Source organism: Pogoniulus pusillus, chromosome 19 (genome assembly GCF_015220805.1).
Source record: "Pogoniulus pusillus isolate bPogPus1 chromosome 19, bPogPus1.pri, whole genome shotgun sequence".
Lineage (NCBI taxonomy): Eukaryota > Metazoa > Chordata > Aves > Piciformes > Lybiidae > Pogoniulus > Pogoniulus pusillus.
In genome coordinates, this window is record NC_087282.1 from 2,816,386 (window position 1) to 2,835,271 (window position 18,886).

An 18,886-nucleotide genomic window follows, 5' to 3' on the forward strand; every position below is an offset into this window, starting at 1 on the left:
TCTCACATCCTCTCTCAGCAGTGCCCACTTAACTGCAGTTTTCCTGGCTATAAACTCATGGGTACACTGTGGAAGAGAAGTACACTCTGATTCCTCTCCCAGTGATGGAGTCCAGGCTGTAGTGTTGTGCCAACTCAGGCCCTCTGGATGATTCTTTGTCAAAAAAGAGAGAGGGGTCCAGGGAAGTGGGGACCACAAGCCAGGTCACAACAACACAGCCTCATCCTGGCCACCTCCATCATGCCTTAAAGGTTTAAATTGTACTCCAACACTTTACAATAAGCTGGCTAACAAGTAGCATTCATACCAAATAACTGCTGAAATAGATCTACCCAATATTTCACAGCATGAACTTTTCAGCTCACTCTAGGACATGGCATTCATGAAGCAACCTGCTCTCTTTCTGTCTTCCAGTAGTCTGCAACCCTGTCCTAGACCTAGAGCTGTCACTGAATGGGAAACACTGGCTTGCTGTGCTCCATCATCTCTGAGACAAACACACCCTAGCTGTGGTCCTGCTCCCTCCAGCACTGATAGTGAGCTCTCCTCTAAGCACACCAGCAGAAATACCTTTCTGGACAGAAAGGGAAGCTGTACAGAGATCCAGACCACCAGTATGCTGGATGTAGCAGTCTCATTGCAAGCTAAAAGCACCAAGAGATTTTACACCACACAAGCTCTTCAATGGTACTGCCCTGGTGTCCCTGTGCTAACCCAGAATTAGACCAAGAGGGAAAACTGGGCCATGAAGGGAACACATTTGGCTACTGCACAAGCAAATCATATCCATCTTCAGGATTCCATACTGGGCTAAGCATCTGTGATGCCACAGAATTAAAATTTAATGTGTTTTATGGTCTTGTAATGTTCTTTGTTGACTAAATCAGTCCAAGAGCAAAGCAAATGCATGTGGTCACAAAGCCTCCCATGTCTCTATCTCATGCTATTAACACACATCATTCTCAAACCAATATGCATACCTTAAAATAATAATGCTTAACTTTGACAGGATTTGCATCTGGTGGTCATTGCTGTTCAATGTCAGAACAAAGAGTAAAATACTGGAGTAACAGCAAACCTCTCAGCTGGCAGAAATGTAAAATAAATCTGTGAATCACACTGAATTCATAACCAGAATCATGCCACAACATGCGGAGGGAAGGGCAAATGTGGTCTGGAATTTTCTGCAGATCAGTCTCAGGGATACCAATTTCTCTGTACCCCTCTCTCCCCACTCTCCTCCTTAATTTTTTTCTCCAAGGGCTTTCTCCAAGCCAGGAGCAACATTCCTGGATTTCTCCTCTTGTAGGGCAGCAAAAATGAATCCTGAGAAGGCAGCTGAAGAGAGTATAAGAAGAACATACTGGGGAAAGCAGCCTGTCTGGTGAGGAAAAGATGTAAAAACATCCCAGGGCCTCCGCTGCTGCCTTATTCTCCAGCTTTTATTAGCATCTTTGGATCCCAGGCACCATTCCTGTCCCTGTCCTCCCACGGCCTACCAATATCAGAGTGGCTGTGAAATAGCTACTGAAGGAGACACACATCTTTACCCACCGACCCCCACAGCTTCACAAAACCCCCTAGCCCCCAAACCATAACATTAGATTAATATTGAGACATGGCAGCCAAATACTGAACAATCATCTCTGCAGAGAATCTTACTGGTGTGACTGATGCAGAGCAGCTGGGACACGCAGAAAACATTAAAGGAGTCTGCTCAGCAAACAAGAGTTTACAAATAGAAGGGATTTATTTTGTTTCTGGGATGTACTTCTGAAAGTCTTATTTGTAGTGAATCATGAGGGAGACATAGAACTATTTTTATACAAGCCCAAGAAGCACACCTTCCTCTAATGGTTTTCAAAGCAGGCTAATGAATGATATTTGGTTAATTTCATTCATGTAAGTATGTATTTGGGGATCACTTTGGTGCATTCCCAAAACTGCAGTAGGGCTATTCAAGGATGAGAATTTTTCTTTAGCTGCTCAGATAGTTACCAACTGCACCTGAAGCCCTAGGTAAAAGCAATGTTAATTAAAACAAAACCCAAAGCCCCAACAAACAACACCTTTATTTAGATGAATGTTACATTAAACCACTTGGAGAAATCTGATTCAGCTTACCACAAGAGTAGGAGACTACATGAAAACACATTTTGTTTGCTTCATCAATTTAAATATCATCCCAAAGAACTGAGGTTGGATTCTCTATTGTAACAGTTACACTTCAAGCTACCTTGCTACTTACCAGACCCTCGCTGGGCATGATGCTGGTGAGATGAACTACCTCAAGATGTGCTGACTGTGACACCAGAGAATCAGATGAGAGTGAAATGATGTGGTCACAAATCCCAGACAAGGTTTTACACTAGAAAGAAAAACAAGTCAATATAGTTTATGATATTCAGCTGTGACTATCAAGTGAAGATGTGCTCATTTTGAGAACTGAGAATAAACAGATTATTTGACCTCTACACATTGTAAAATCCACAGGCATATGAAAATCAGGAATAAAAGCAAACTCCTGTTAAGGGAACGGAAAATCCACCAAATGAATAATCTATTTGGGCTACCAAGTATTTAAATCAACACTTCCAACAGTGATAATGAGGTGACCTCTGCAATATACAATGTTTCTTTGTTAAAAACGGCACTGGTAGGAAAGTGTCTTAGCTAATCCATTTCCTGGGGTGAAACCCCTGTGTGTGTTTGAGCACATCCTTTATCTGATGTTCTAGATCACTATGACTGTGCAATAATTTTATGTCTACAGTTAAAAATCTTGAGATCTTAAAGTCTATCCACAGGATGACTTTCCATTGGGATGGGCTGCCCAGGGAAGTGGCAGAGTCACTGTCCCTAGAGGTGTTCAAGAAAAGACTGGATGAGGCATTTAGTGCCATGGTCTGGTTGACTGGCTAGGGCTGGGTGCTAGGTTGGACTGGATGAGCTTGGAGGTCTCTTCCAACCTGATTGATTCTATGATCAAAACAGAAGGTCCTCTGCATAGATGGTGATGGTGTACTGACAGACCAAAGGTACCCATCAAGGGCAAACAGTCAGCTGATGGACCAGAAAGGAGCTGCTCTGTACTCTCAGAATCTGCACATGGAGATGTTGATTCCCAGTTTTGCATGTGTTGCTTGAAAATATTTGAACCTAACTTAAAAGCATTCTTTTGCATGGATTGCAGCATGGTCTTCCAGTCACAGGTGTGCTGTATGCATCTATTGCCCTTTGGGGTCTCTACTCATTCCCCCTAATTACAGCAAATTCCAACAAAATCCCTTAAGGGAAGTTTGATTTCAGGCACTTGCAAAAGCATGAGCATTTCTAATATCTCTTTTGACACTACACATAGAAGTCAAACAAGTAAAGTTGTCACAATGAATAAATTAACTGACTGAATTTATGGATTGTATTTCCATTCTCTGATTAGTTACTCATCTGGAAACCCATGCACAGCTCTGGAGTACCAGATGTGGCATGCGTGTTTGTATCAGCTGCAAGACACAGAGCATCCCATTCCAGTATGCATGACTGCACTTAAAGGTCACCGCCACCAGAAATGTTTCCACTGATATGGCTCTAGCAGCATGAGATGGTGCATTAAAAGATGATAAATTACTTTTGGCATGAAAAAAAAAATACAAGAGCCCTCAAAGTTTTGTGTTTCAAACCAAAGCAAGCAAAGCACTCACTCTTCATGTGGCAGCATACTGCTGCACTCAGGAAAATCTAAGACAAAAATGGGTTCTTCAAAAATCATGGGATGGTTGGAAGGGACCTTAAAAGGTGATCTAGTCCAGTACCCCTGCAGTAAGCAGGGACATCCTCCATTAGATCAGGTTGCCCAGAGCCCTGCCAAGCCTGATCTTGAATAGCTCCAGGGATGAGGCATCAGTTACCTCCCTGGGCAACTTAAGAGTATCACAGAATCAATCAGGTGGGAGGAGACCTCCAAGATCATCCAGTCCAACCCAGTACTCAGCCCTAACCAATCAACCAGACCATGGCACTAAGCGCCCCAGCCAGTATTTTCATGAACACCTCCAGGGACAGCGACCCAGCCACCTCCCTGGGCAGCCCATTCCAATGCCAATCACTCTCTCTGCCAACAACTTCCTCCTAACATCCAGTCCAGACCTCCCCTGGCACAGATGGAGACTGTGTCCCCTTGTTCTGTTGCTGGTTGCCTGGCAGCAGAGCCCAACCCCACCTGGCTGCAGCCTCTCTTCAGGTAGTTGTAGACAGCAATGAGCTCTGCCCTGAGCCTCCTCTTCTGCAGGCTGCACACCCCCAGCTCCCTCAACCTCTCCTCACAGGGCTGTGCTCCAGGCCCCTCCCCAGACTTGCTGCCCTTCTCTGGACACCTTCCAGCACCTCAACATCTCTCTTGAATTGAGGGGCCCAGAACTGGACACAGCACTCAAGTTGAGGCCTGAGCAGTGCTGAGTACAGGGGCAGAATAACCTCCCTTGTCCTGCTGGCCACACTGTTTCTGATACAGGCCAGGATGTCACTTGTTCCCTCATGGTGCAGAACTTGTTCCTAACACATAATCTAAATCTACTCTTCTCTAATTTCAAACCATTGCCCCTTCTCTTCTCCAGGCTGAACTGTCCCAGATCCCTCAGAGGAGAATTGTTCCTGCCCCCTGATGCTGAAATTCAGCACCTGCTGCAGAGGAACAATGCACACACTTTTACAGGCCACCCAGCACCGAAACTAATTTATTGATTTCTCTCAATGTGCCACAAGGAGCACAGAATTTCTAGGAGGCCATTAAGCCTCAAACAAGCCATACAACCAGAAACAACAGAGAAGAGATTTTTAGTTTGACTGCTGCTGCTGGGTTGGTACAATGACTATAAGTTAATAATCTGTATTTATTGCTAAGAGGAAAAACAACCTGCAGGTTGCAATTTATAACTATTCTAGGTGTACTATAATATTCTACAGAACTGAGAGTCCTGCTAACTATGCTGTGCTGAACAGATACCAAAAAAAAGAGAAAGCCAATTCAAGGACATGGTGGAGAGGCTGCTGCTGGGCTCTTCTCACAGCTAGTTGGAGACAGAACAAGGGGGAATGGCCTCAGGCTGAGGCTGGGCAGGTTTAGGCTGGACATTAGGAAAACATTTTTCACAGAGAGAGTGGTTAGGGATTGGAATGAGCTGCTCAGGGAGGTGGTGGAATCACCCACCCTGGGTGTGTTTAAGGCTATGATTTAAGGTGAATCTTGTAGAGTAGGGTTCTAGGTTGGACTTGGTGATCCTGAGGGGCTTTGCCAGCCTGCATGATTCTGTCATTCTCAGGCACACAATTGAAGCGATCCTAAGGATTATTCCTTTGTAATTCATCTTATCCCATAATAGCTGAGTGGCAGAGCCGACAGAGTCTGGCAGAGTAGGCACAGTCTGATCATACAACTTGTGAGGGAGTGGCTGCTGTGCACCTGCAACCACACCAGCTAAGCACACGCTGCTGCAGTGAGAAGGCCTTTCAAACAGATCTACACAGCAGTGACTGTCTCTGGTAACTGGTGAAGAAAGTCACTCACGGATCACCATATTATGGTATTGTCTTTACTCCTAAGTGTAGTTCCCTTATGGGCTGCCCAGGGAGGTGGTTGGGTTGCTGTCCCTGGGGGTGTTCATGAAAATACTGGCTGGGGCACTTTGTGCCAAGGTCTGGTTGATTGCCTAGGGCTGGGTGCTAGGTTGGACTGGATGAGCTTGGAGGTCTCTTCCAACCTGGTTAACTCTATTCTAAAGAAAACAAAACACCACAGGGCATTTAAATTATCTCCCTTACAAATGTGAAGTTTAACCTCAGAGCAAGAAAATTATTTTTCTTATTTAATCAAAAAGTTTTAGAAATGAAGTGGCCATGAAATACATGAACTCATGCTTGAATTCAGTCTCCTTGAAGTAGTTCTTTTCTTTAAGCTGCTGTGAGAAACACATTGATTCTTTTCACTTAGAGTGACAATGATAACCAGGTTGATTCTCACAGCCTGGATGATCACTTTCATGTATTTCAAGGTGATTTTAGCTCAGGTTGCCTTCTCCTGTCTTGGGATCCAGGCTCTTTAAGGTTCATCACATCTTCACTGTGGAATACTTAAAAATGGAAACTTTTATCTCTTCTATCTTTTTTAGGCTTCTATTCAGAACAGGTAGAAAAGCCAAAAGTAACATTCCTGCTAAGGAAGTATTTCTAGGAGCCATATGCAGTCAGAACTGTGGGTTCAAAGATGTGGATGTGTGTGTGTATATACTCCAAATCCCAGAAGATTTCAGGTGCTTTTAGAAGTTCTTTTCAGAAGCAAGTTTGCAATAGTAAGCTTTTTCCTAAGAGTCACTGCACGCTTTCTGAATTTAACAGCACATCAATGTTTTACAGCAAATTTTAATCCCTGCTGGAAGTAGAGTATGTGTAAAAGGCTTAAAAAAGAGAGGCAGGCCCATAGTTAGAGCTTGTCAAAAGCTTATCTGAAATTGTAAATCCTTTGAGATTCCCCTTTCCCCATGGGCTTTAAATTTGCCTCAGTGTCAGTGCAAGTTTTCAGTGCTGGTGCCAGGAAACAGGAAGCACTTGGCTTAAAGACCAATGTCTAATCAATAACTTAGCAAAAGTTCTTTCCCTGACTTTTTGTCATTAAATTTTTTGAGTGCTAAGTTTGACAACCAGTGAGGCTAGTAAGGACCAGGTTTGATGGATTCATGGCTGGAATTCCACACCAGCAACCCTAGCAAGGGTATTACACTAGTAAGAATACTGTTTTAGAAGCTTCACAATCTAACAACAATAACTATCTCATTGTAATTAACTGTAGGTATAACAGAGACCATTACTGCAGGGAACTGTGAGGAGAGTGAGAATCTGACCTTACTGGCTAGAAGAGACAAGCAAAAGTTAGAGAACACTAGAAGACAGACAATTTTAAAAGCTTTACATTTGAAAGCTTTCCAACTTAAAATGGCTTGGTAAGAAAGGTTTGTGAGTGAGTGACACCATCTTCCACAAGCCTCCAATCTCCAGATACTGGAAACCATATACTGGGTGAAAAAGACCTTTTATTAGTGTTGTCTGAGTAGCATCATTCCATGTTCATATTGTTGCTGCCTTTGAAAATAATTTTTAACTTTCAAGCTCTTTGATCTTATTTGTGGAACTTTTCATTAGAAAGTGTGTCAAATAGTAGTGAACTTTGCTTTCCTGGGTTACTTACAAAAAATCATTTAAAGGCTAGGATTAGAGAATATTGAAGTAGGATACTTTGATTACTTACCACATGAAGAATTTTGTTTTCTGTTTCATACACTGTGCAATCCTGTGGCAAAACAAAAGCAAACCAATTAATGCAGGCTATTTTAAACTTCCTATTCCAAAAGAAAAGAAGGCTTTATGCTGATAAAAGACCTGGTCCAGTGGGAGGTGTCCCTGCCTATGGTGGGGGGTTGGAACTGGATGAGCTTTGAGGTCCCTTCTAACCTAAACCATTCTATGATAAGTGTCTCTTACAGAGGTACCTGCAAAGACAAATGATCTCCTCACTTTTGTCACAACCAAAAGGCTATTTACAATCTTAGGAAACTTAGCTCCTCTTGTGGCTGGTTACCCTCAGGGATCTGTTCTTCCCTTGACAGCTCTGAAACTCGTGCTCAATGCTAACAACAATATAACTGTAAAGCAGGGGGCATACATTCATGATAGTGAGAGAAAAGTAACTGAATATCAGCCTAGAATGTCAGTATTTCAGTGACATGCAGAGCACAAGATACACTGCCTAGCCTTAAATCAGCCACAATGTTTGCTACCTGTTCTAGAAGCACTGTGAGGTGCAGATAGTTGCAGCAGACCTTCCATGAGGTAGACTGGGATACCATAAAGCATGGGAAAGAAGAGCAAATGGAGAACATGTTGATGAGTCCAAACCTGTCTTATCAGTCTTTTTTGCCTTAAGTTTTCATGGAAAAATTAACTTAGTGATATACCTAACAGATCCCCTCAAATAACTTGACTCCCTGTACTTCTCAAGATCTTCACTTTCCTGTATCTTAACGTGTTAGCAATAAACATATCATTAGTTGTTTTAACTTTCCCATTGACTAATTCTAACATCTTCATTCCATTTACTCTAAAGTAGATTAAGTACCTGATCAACTTTTTCTGAGAGAGATAGCAGCTAACTAGCAGACTGGGCCAGCACCTCAAATCCTTGGCTATGTCCCATGCACTGAGGCCATACCCAGCTCTCAAACCTCCTTTCTTTGGGTGTTGCTTTGAGGACCCGAGGCTGCCGCAGAGGCACTCAGCAGTTGCTGTTGGAGCCACTCAACCCCAGGTGCAGGCAACTGTTGCAGCCTCAGCTCCAAGAGCCATGTTTATTTTGGAGGACTGGCACTTTGGTACAGAATTTAAGTGAATGCAGGTTAAAAAAAAAAATATTGTTGCAGAATAGGAAAGTTAAAATCAGAAGATTGAGTGCTAAGGAACGGAGGAATTTATATTAGCATTTCATGGTCAAGTATCCCTTTGATGTTTCTTCTGTATTCATACTGTTATTTTCTACAGCACAAAAAAAGAATTCAATTAGTCAGCTTGGTTGGCAATGCCCAAGGCAGCTTCCCTACAAGTTTTGCACACTTCAAACAGCACATCCTCCATCTCCTTTTAACCCTCCATGTACCAAGGGTACAAAATGATCACAGCAGGGCTTACAGCTTGACTTCAGAGCTAATGCTCCTTTCTAAATTATTGCTTTAATTTCTGTGCTAGAAATACAATATGAGCTTTATTCCAAGCAAACTTAATTACTTCAGGTCAGAGAATAGAAGCCTTAGGTATGGCAAAGCTGAAATGCTACTGTTTCACAGAGCAGAATTGATGTTAGCTACACTTATGTTGCACATTCAAGATTACATTAGCATTAAAAATGTTAATGGCTTTGGGATTCCTTCCAGAACAGCTGCATATTGACTTTGTTTTTTCTTTTTCTAAAATACATCAGAGTAGTTTAACTGAGAGGTTAAAGCACTTGCAATATTGTGCTAAAACATTAAGATATGTAGGTCACAATAGTCTTCTGCTTTGTTTTTTCTCTGATCCATAGCAATGCACCAGGGATCTCATTAAAAAAAATCATAAATCTTCCAGGATTAACATTTATAGAATTTGGATCTGTTTTCCTTAGCAAATGGTAACAGTTGTAGTGACACTCTTTTCAAGCTAGGTGACATGTTAAAAATGTGAGGTTTTTTTCCTTACAGGTTAAAAAAACTCTTTAAAAGATTAGCAGCTGCAGTCAATTACCCCTATGTAAAATGGTAAAATACAGGAATTGCAAAACCAGTCACAGCAGCAACGTTACACTTCAGCTAGCTTCTGCACTCCCCAGAAGAGCCTACCTCTCCAAGGTACAGTACACCTTCAGAGCTGACAAAGTAAACCAACATTGTGTTGAATATTCATAAAGAAGAAAGGTCAGGAGGACTCGTCTCACTCTCTTTAAATTAGCAATTTTAGTGTCTAAAAGAAATAAAAAAAAAGATTGCAGATCACAGAATCCCAGCATGGTGGGGGTTGGAAGGGGCCTCTGGAGATCATCCAGTTCAATCTCCCTGCTAAAGCAGGGTGACCCACAGCAGGTTGCCCAGGATCACAATGTCCAGGCAGGTTTGGAATGTCTCCAGAGAAGGAGACTCCATAGCCTCTCTGGACAGCCTGCTCCAGGACTGCAGCATCCTCACAGGAAAGTTTTTCCTTATGTTTAAATGAAACTTCCTGTGCTCCAACTTGGGTCCATTGCTGAGTATTACTGAAAAAGGGCTGGCCTCTTTCTCTTGACCCCTGCTCTTCAGATACTAATAAGCATTGAGAATATCCACTGCAGGCTTAAACAGCCGCAGGTCTCTCAGCCTTTCCTTCTCAGAGAGATGCTCCAGTAGTTGCCCATGTCTTTTGAACTGAGGAGCCCAGAACTGGATCCAGTGTTCCAGATGTGGCTTCACTAGGGCAGAACAGAGAGGAAAGAGAACCTCCTGTGACCTACTGGCCACATTGTTCCTAATGGACCCCAGGAGATTATTTGCCTTCTTGGCCACAGAAGCACACTGCTGGCTCCTGGTCAGTATACACCATAAAGAAGGTTTTACAGTGAGTTCTGAGGACAGTTTACTAACACATAAAAATACTAATACATGTAAAATATGTAATCTATTTACTCACTACAATAAACCAGCATGAGTCAAGTGAAATACTGAAAAGAAACAGAGACCTTATAAAGGAACAGCTTGGAAGAGAGCTTAAACCTCTGATGCTTTCCAGTTGAATGCCATTTCCTAGTATAACACTGCAGGAAAGATCTACTGAAGCCTCTGAGTGGTGGATATGACAAAAGACTGTTTGCATACATAAAATCGAGCACTCACACACTAAAAGAATGAGGGTGTTCTGAAATCAGGCAAACATACAATGGTAAACACTCCACAGTAACTTATTTCACTTGGTTCACTTAAGGTAAAGATTTGATCTTAGTCTATATTTGGAAAACAGTGAACAGATGTTTGATAACAAAATGTTCTTCAGCAAACGCAAGCAAAATAAGAATGAGGGCCCAAAAGCTGAAGTCTGCAAAGTTCAAACTGAAACAACACCCAAGATTTTCATGGCAGTTGCTGAATCACACACACTCGGGTGGAAGGGACCTCTGGGGGTTATCTAGTCCAACCACCTGCACAGAGGAGGGCTCCTGTAAAAGGAAACTACTCAGAAACAACAATTTCTATCAATTGCAGTATGAGCTAGATAGCTTTAAAAAACGTTTCATCCTAACCACAAAGTATTTGACTAAAACTAGGGTAAAAATCCATGAGATGGTGTCTGAATTTACCTCAGTAAGGTTAATTAAACATTAATAAATGGGAGAAGCAGCAAAACTTTGGCTTTTGTTGCAAGAAAACTAGTCTGAGTTATGCTGACACTCTGGTAGGATGCAGACAGACCTTTTGTTGAAAGAGTTTGTTCATTCAGTCTAAGGCAGGTATCTAAAGCATCTGTCACTGATTTAAACATATTTGACATGATCAGGAAGAAATAATAAGAAACCCAGCTTATACTGGAACTAGGAATATCTTTCTGCTCAGTGAAAAATTAACCAGTAATTACATTCTATAAGCAAAATCCCAAACCTATACTCCCCCAGTTACTCCAGTTATCCTGCCCCTAGGGGAGCCTTTGCACTAGAGCAAGACCAAATCCAAGTTCCATTTAGTTCATCTGGTAGATGCATTTTCAGAGCAAAGAGGAGAGCCAATCTACCTTGAAGCCAAAGTTATACTTCAAAATAAATCAACATGAGCTCAGACATTCCAATATTCTCTTCTAACAGGTTTTTGGGGTTTTTTTGCACATTGTCATTAACATATTTTGATGGGACATTGCACCTCAAGATCAGGCCACTTCTGCAGCTTTTGCATAATGCTATTCTTCCACAGTTTCCCCTTCTTATTTTACTGCTGTGAGATGGTGAGGGATGGGTAAAACAAAATCTATTCCCAAGCATAAATAGGCAAGTGTAAGAGTCCTCTAAAACTGGAGAATAAATATCACTGCTCTTTTAACTACTAGGAGAAGATAAACAGACAGACAAGTGACTGCTTACTCCTGGTAACTTTGAATGGTATGCAAATAACCATACTTGACACTGTTTGGTTCACCTGCATTTCAAATGAAGATCTGCTCTTTGCACTGACACAGAGAAAGAATATCACCTAAAGGCTAAAAAAGCTGAACTCTGGTGCAGCCTGACCTAAGTAGTCCTGCCTTGCAGAGGGGTTGCACTGGACAATCTCTGGAGGTCCCTTCCAACCTTTACCATTCTGTGATACTGTGATGTACTACATGTATCTGAGTGACAAGGCTCTTGGACATAATCACAGAATGGTAGGGGATGGAAGGGACCTCCAGAGATTGTCCAGTGCAACCCCTCTGCAAGGCAGGACCACTTCACAGTATCACAGTATCATCAAGGTTGGAAGAGACCTCATAGATCATCAAGTCCAACCTGTTACCACAGAGCTCAAGGCCAGACCATGGCACCAAGTGCCACGTCCAATCTTGCCTTGAACAGCTCCAGGGACGGCGACTCCACCACCTCCCCGGGCAGCCCATTCCAGTGTCCAATGACTCTCTCAGGGAAGAACTTTCTCCTCACCTCCAGCCTAAATCTCCCCTGGTGTAGCTTGAGGCTGTGTCCTCTCGTTCTGGAGCTGGCCACCTGAGAGAAGAGAGCAACCTCCTCCTGGCCACAACCACCCCTCAGGTAGTTGTAGACAGCAATAAGGTCTCCCCTGAGCCTCCTCTTCTCCAGGCTAACCAATCCCAGCTCCCTCAGCCTCTCCTCGTAGGGCTGTGCTCAAGGCCTCTCCCCAGCCTCGTTGCCCTTCTCTGGACACGCTCAAGCATCTCAATGTCCCTCCTAAACTGGGGGGCCCAGAACTGAACACAGCACTCAAGGTGAGGTCTAACCAGTGCAGAGTACAGGGGCAGAATGACCTCCCTGCTCCTGCTGGCCACACCATTCCTGATGCAGGCCAGGATGCCGCTGGCTCTCTTGGCCACCTGGGCACACTGCTGGCTCATGTTCAGGCAGGTATCAATCAGCACCCCCAGATCCCTCTCTGTCTGGCTGCTCTCCAGCCACTCCGACCCCAGCCTGTATCTCTGCATGGGGTTGCTGTGGCCAAAGAGCAGCACCCTGCACTTGGAGCTATGGAGCGCCCTCCCCTTGGACTGTGCGGCCAAGGTCCCGCTGCAGGGCGCTTCTGTCAGGGCGCGCCAGGGGCCGTGCCGCCCGCCCGCGGCGCAGTGCCGGCTGGGGTGGGATCCCGGGCCGCGCTGGCGCCACCAGCCCCGGGCGCACCACCGGCCCCGACCGCCGCCGCGCTCTCCCCCGTCCTGTCCCGAGCTGTCCGCGAAGGAAGGAGGGGGGCCCGGGCCCGCCGGCCCCCGGCGCCGCTGTCAACCGGGGCGGACTGCGCCCAGTGCGCCCCAGCCGCGCGGCGCCGCCGGGCCGGTGCGCGGGCCGCGCTCGGGGTCCGCGGCGATGTCGGCACTCAGGGCAGGCTGCGCTGGAATGCATCCAGGCGGCTTTCAAAAAGTCTCCAGAGAAGAAGACACCAGAACCTCTCTGGGCAGCCTGCTGTAGGCCTCTGTCACTCACCACAAAGAAGCGTTTCCTCATGTTGAGGTGGAGCATCCTGTGTTCCAGTTTGTACCTGCTGCTCCTTGTCCCGTCGCTGGGCACCACTGCAATGAGCCCGGTGCCTTCCTCCGGACACCCGCCCCGCCAGTATTCCTAGACATCGCTCCCTTCTCAGCCCTCTCCTCTCCAGACTCCTAAGTACTGCCTGCATCAAAGTTCCACAGCAGTGCCCACTATCCAGAAGGAAGTTCACCCTGCATGGCAGCTATATGTTATGCCCACAAAGCATGTTAGCTTTGCACAGGTTGAAGGCATCCCTCCCCACTTCATGTGCCAATGTGTAGATCTTGGCTGCAACTTTCACGCTGACTAAATGAGATATTTAAAATTTATGTCATTCATAAAACAAGAAGCATCTGGAAGGACCCAAGATCTAAGTTTCCATTAGTTATGCCTTTCAACTCACATTTTAGCCTAGGGTTAAGACTGCAGTTCTGCTTTAGGTGAGACATTTCTGCTTTCACACATTAAGGTCAATTTTCCTCCGATTTAGTAAGAGCAAAACTGTCTGCCTACGAAGGATTCTCTTTTATCTGCTCTTTCTGATGCTACATTTAATATACTCAGGGGAAAAAAAAATCCTCATGTATGACTTAATATACTGAAGAAAAGGTTTTCATGTATGACTATCAAGCAACCCAGATCTGATAATAAGATAGAAAAAGACAAAACTGTCTTTGTAGCTGAACCGAAGAAGTAAGTAAACATTTTGCATCTCAGAGTTTATGCTAAAGGATAGATTGCAGCACCTCGGTGGGTGCAGTCCCAAGCACAAATCCAAGCTGAGTGGCAAATGGCTGAGAGCAGCCCTGAGGAAAAGGACCTGGGGGTCTGAGGTGATGAAAAGCTCAACATGAGCTGGCAGTCCGCACATGCAGCCCAGACAACAGCCATGTGCTGGGCTGCAGCAAGAGCAGTGTGGGCAGCAGGGCAAGGGAGGGGATTCTGCCCCTTGGCTCTGCTCTCCTCAGACCCCACCTGGAGTACTGTGTGCAGTTCTGGAGCCCCCAACACAAGGAGGACATGGAACTTTTGGAGCAAGTCCAGAGGAGGGCCATGAGGATGCTCAAAGGGCTGCAGCAGCTCTGCTACAAGGACAGGCTACAAGAGTTGGGGCTCTGCAGCTTGAAGAAGAGAAGGCTTTGAGAAGACCTTACAGTGGCCTTCCAGTATCTGAATTGGGCTACAGGAAGGCCGGGGAGGGACTACTGACAAGGGCTTGTAATGACAGGACAAGGAGTAATGGATTTAAACTGGCAGAGGGGAGATTCAGACTGGATGTCAGGAAAGGGTTCTTTGCAGTGAGGGTGGTGAAACACTGGCACAGGTTGCCCAAGGAGGTTGTGGCTTCTCCCTCCCTGGAGGTGTTCAAGGCCAGGTTGGATGAGGTCTTGAGCAACCTGTTCTAGTGGGAGGTGTCACTACCTATGGTGGGAGGTTGGAACTGGATGATGCTTGAGGTCCCTTCCAACTTAAACCATTCTATGATTCTATGACAACTGTCAAAAGCAGGACAGCTTTGGCAGTGGAGCTGAGTCCTCGAAAAATAAGGAACCAAGCTATTGCTGGCAAAGGAGAACTGAACTTCATCTGCTAAAAGCAGTGAATTGAAGGACAGAAATGGAGACAGCAGTTCAAGATTAGACTATTTCCACCTGGACCACAGGGAAAAAAAATAATCAAACTCACACAAATGAAGTGCAATATCAGCTGAAGGGCAGACTCAGAATCTGAACTTTTTTCTCCTGTATAAAAGTCAATTTTGCTTAGTCTGTACATCACAAATAGCCTGGTGCTATAAACACCTCATAAGAGAAAGATTAATAAAGATACATAAATAATTAAATGCCTACACAGGAATTTTTAAAGCAAGAGAAAAAGGATGTTTTGTACTGCAAAAGTGCGTAAGGGACAAAGCTCCAAAAAGGAGTCAAGCTGAATGTCATACATGAAGGACAATAATGTAAAATACAAAGGCTTATATTTACCAGCCTCAGTTCTTTTCCCCCCAAGAACTAAATGAAATTGCAGAGGAAAAAAAAACCCAAACCAACAAACCACCACCAGCAAAAGAGTTTGCAGAATGCTACCTCTCCAGGAAGCCTTTTATACTAAGCGAGGTCTGTGCTTGATCTGCTGTGAGGTCAGACACAGAATTGCCAGCACAACGCAGAGGCAGGCAGTGCAGTCTGGGGCTAGCTCCAGGTGCTTACAGAGCTGCATCTTTAGCTAAGCTTTCTTTTTGCATTCCCTCCTCCAATACCTTTGTGCTTCATTCCAAGAGAGCCCTGCCTCTTCTCTAGCCTATGTATTCCAAGAGCACTGCTTTATCTCATCAGTATTTTTATCCACTCCCAAGAGGAGAAGCTCAGAGTAAATAAGTGTACAACTCATCTGCATTCAGTCTTTCCATACTTGTGTTGCCTCTTGTCTTCTTTCAGGGCAGTCACTGTCAGAGACTTATTATTTGTATGTAATGTACACAATGGAAGAGATTCTTCATTTTTACTACCTGGGAAAGAACAATCCCACATATCAGCATAGGTTGGGGACTGGCCTGCTGGAGAGCAGTGACAGGGAGAAGGACTTGGGGCTCCTGGTGGATGGAAGGATGGCCATGAGACAGCAATGTGCTCTTGTAGCCAGGAAGGCCAATGCCATTCTGGGGTGTATTAGAAGGGCTGTGGTTAGTAGGTTGAGGGAGTTTCTCCTTCCCCTGTACTCTGCCCTGCTGAGGCCTCATATGGAGTATTGTGTCCCGTTCTGGGCCCCAGGTAAAGAAGGACAGGGAGCTGCTGGAGAAAGTCCAGCACAGAGACACATAAATGATAAAGGAAGTTGAACATCTTCCTTTTAAGGAGAGCCTGAGGGAGCTAGGGCTTGTTAGCTTAGAGAGGAGATGATTAAGAATCATAGAATCAAACAGGTTGGAAGAGACCTTCAAGATCATCTCTCATTTTTGTTTATAAATATGGAAGAGGTGAATGCTAGGAGGGTGAAGCCAGCCTCTTATCAGTGATGCCCAGTAACAGGACAAGGGGCAATGGGCAGAAGTTGAGGCATAGGAAATACCATGTGAACCTGAGGAGGACTTTTTTCACTGTGAGTGTGTCTCCCTCTCTGGAGATATTCAAGAACCATTGCCATTGGAATGGGCTGCCCAGAGAGGTGGTGGAGTCACCATCCCTGGAGATGTTCAAGAAAAGGCTGGATTGAGGCACTTAGTGCCATGGTCTTGTTGTCTCAATAGGGCTGGGTGCTAGGTTGGACTGGATGATCTTGGAGGTCTCTTCCAACCTGGTTGATTCTATGATTGATTCTATGAACCATCTGGATGCTTTCCAGTGTGATCTGCTCTAAGTGATCCTGCTCTGGCAGAGGGGCTGGACCAGATGATCTTTTGAGGTCACTTCCAGCCCCTGACATTCTGTGACGCTGTGGATGACTTCATGAACACCAGTGATGATACAGTTATTTGCTCCATATTTGGTTTGTTAAACATTATGAATATTTCAGCTTAAAACTTCTGTGTAACTGTCTCACCTTTAAGCAAAGAAGCTACAGTGCAGGTTCTGGATAAATTTATATGTATTACAAGAACTCATCCCTGAAAGAGTTTTGATCAGCCCTATTTTAATCAGTGATAAACTGTTAGCAGTGGTTACTCTGCTTCCCACTATGGCTTGCATATTTTGTTGAGCAGTTGTGTGGTGGTAGGTAACCAAACATGGAGTTGTCTAATCAAAAGCAAAGTGGATTATTTTCAACTTCATGCTGTCCTAAGTGCAGGAGGACAACCAAAGTCTCCAAATCCTCCCATCACTCCCAAAGAAAAAGAATTTGCAAAGAACAGAGAAGCAATGCCAAAACTATCTGTCTGGTGAAGGAAAAGCTTAGCAATGTTCTTACTATTGCAATTTTAAAGCAACAGTATGGACAGTAAAGAATCAGAATGGGAGCTAACCACTCCTACCTGTTGCACAATGGTTGTTAGTTCCAGGCACAGTTGAACAATGTTGTTTTTCAGCAGGGAGTATTCTGTTACACTGACAAATGGAGACCTGTGAAAAGCAGGAATAAGTTTATACACCATTAAGGTTAAGAACTCCTATTTGCAGATTAAGCAGGCACTGGCAGCCTAGAGATCAGCTCTACACCAGGGAAATGTGAAACACCTAATCATGGCAACGCCCAGCAGCTTCTGTAAAACATGCCTTTGAAATGAAGCAATGGAGGCAGGGAGGATGTAAACTGGATCTTGGCCAGAACATCAGAAGTCATCATGTGGAAAGTGGAACTAGGAGCTTCCAAACAAGTCTAAGTAGTTCAGATTTCCTTTGTACAGCTCATTAAGACAACATTTCTAGTATAACATCACTCTTCAGCAGCAGTTAATTCAAAGAGCAAAGCAAGGCTTCCTTAGTCACTAACAGCTTCCTGCACACTTGGATTTTCTTCAGGCTTTCTAAATTCCAGCTGAATCTGACCCCATTTGAATTCATAAGAGCTGACAAGGTCACAGCCCGAGAGAATACGACTGCTGGCACTAGGTTAGGAAGATGTCACCAGGATTACACAAACCCTGTGAAGGAGGGTGATTCACTCTCACTGTGACTTCTGAGGTGCCATTTTTACATTCCAAAGCATGCAGAGTCAAGATAAAGCTACCCACTGCTACAATACCAGAGAGAGAAACAAACCATAAATGTTCTGATGCTTCTTTATGGTTTCCTTTCTGTCTTTCCACAGTCAAAATTATAACTACATTGATTCAGATAAAGACTTTTAAATTCAATTATCTATCTTTAAGTGAAAAAACCCCAACAATCCAGTGGTTGATTGTTGAGCATTAACAAATACCACAACTGCACCTAACACCTTGATCCTACTTGATTAAAAACTCTAACAAAGACAATTACTTTACAGGCTAGCACTTATTTTGAATATTCTGGATTGATCTGCTCAGATGTGTTTTTCATCTTTTTGATGGCTGAAAGGCAGCTCAAACTCCACTATCTTTTCTTCCTTGCCCTTCTTTCTGAAACTACTGAAGACATTACCACTTGTGGCAGTGAGATGTCAACTTGGAACGGCACAAAAGTATTAATTTCACACAAAACACTATCAAAGAAGCTGAAAATGTACCTAGTGAAAAATTGAACATCCCCATGACAGAAGAAGGTACTGCTTTTTACCTTTGATACCTGAGAAATCTGCAAATCAAAACGTAGAGCTGGAATTCCAGGATTGCCCTTTGAATATTAGAATAAAAGAGTACAAGAGAAAAAGCAAGAAGAAGCACAACACAATGAGTTATTATCACTTACAAAGGAATAGTAAATTACCTGTCCAGCCAGGCTAGTAAGTTCTTGGCAGCACCAATCAAGTCAACTACAGAGGTAAGAAAATCATTTGGCAGTCGCCTAGAGGCCCTGCCATCATAATGGCCACTCCTCCTTCTACCCGTTATGAAGTTCTGAAGATTTTTGGCTGAGGCATTCAGCTTGTGAGAGAGAGTTCTCAGGTTTTCAGTCTCCAGACCATAATTCTGCAGGGAAAGAAGAAGATATAGAATTAATTGAGACAGTATGATGTCAGCCATGGGAACAAAAC

The 18,886-nt window shown here is 44.1% G+C and overlaps 1 protein-coding gene across 1 annotated transcript in view; it reads right to left on the minus strand.

Moving 5' to 3' along the window:
- Positions 1-18,886, minus strand: part of LOC135183770 (connector enhancer of kinase suppressor of ras 2-like) — a 212,135-nt gene that overhangs the window by 89,527 nt on the left and 103,722 nt on the right. The window contains exons 3-6 of the mRNA XM_064158971.1: positions 18,619-18,821; positions 17,247-17,334; positions 7,298-7,339; positions 2,249-2,368 (exon numbers count right to left, since the gene is read on the minus strand). Coding sequence (XP_064015041.1) covers positions 2,249-2,368; positions 7,298-7,339; positions 17,247-17,334; positions 18,619-18,821 — 453 coding nt within the window. The remainder of the gene's footprint in view (positions 1-2,248; positions 2,369-7,297; positions 7,340-17,246; positions 17,335-18,618; positions 18,822-18,886) is intronic.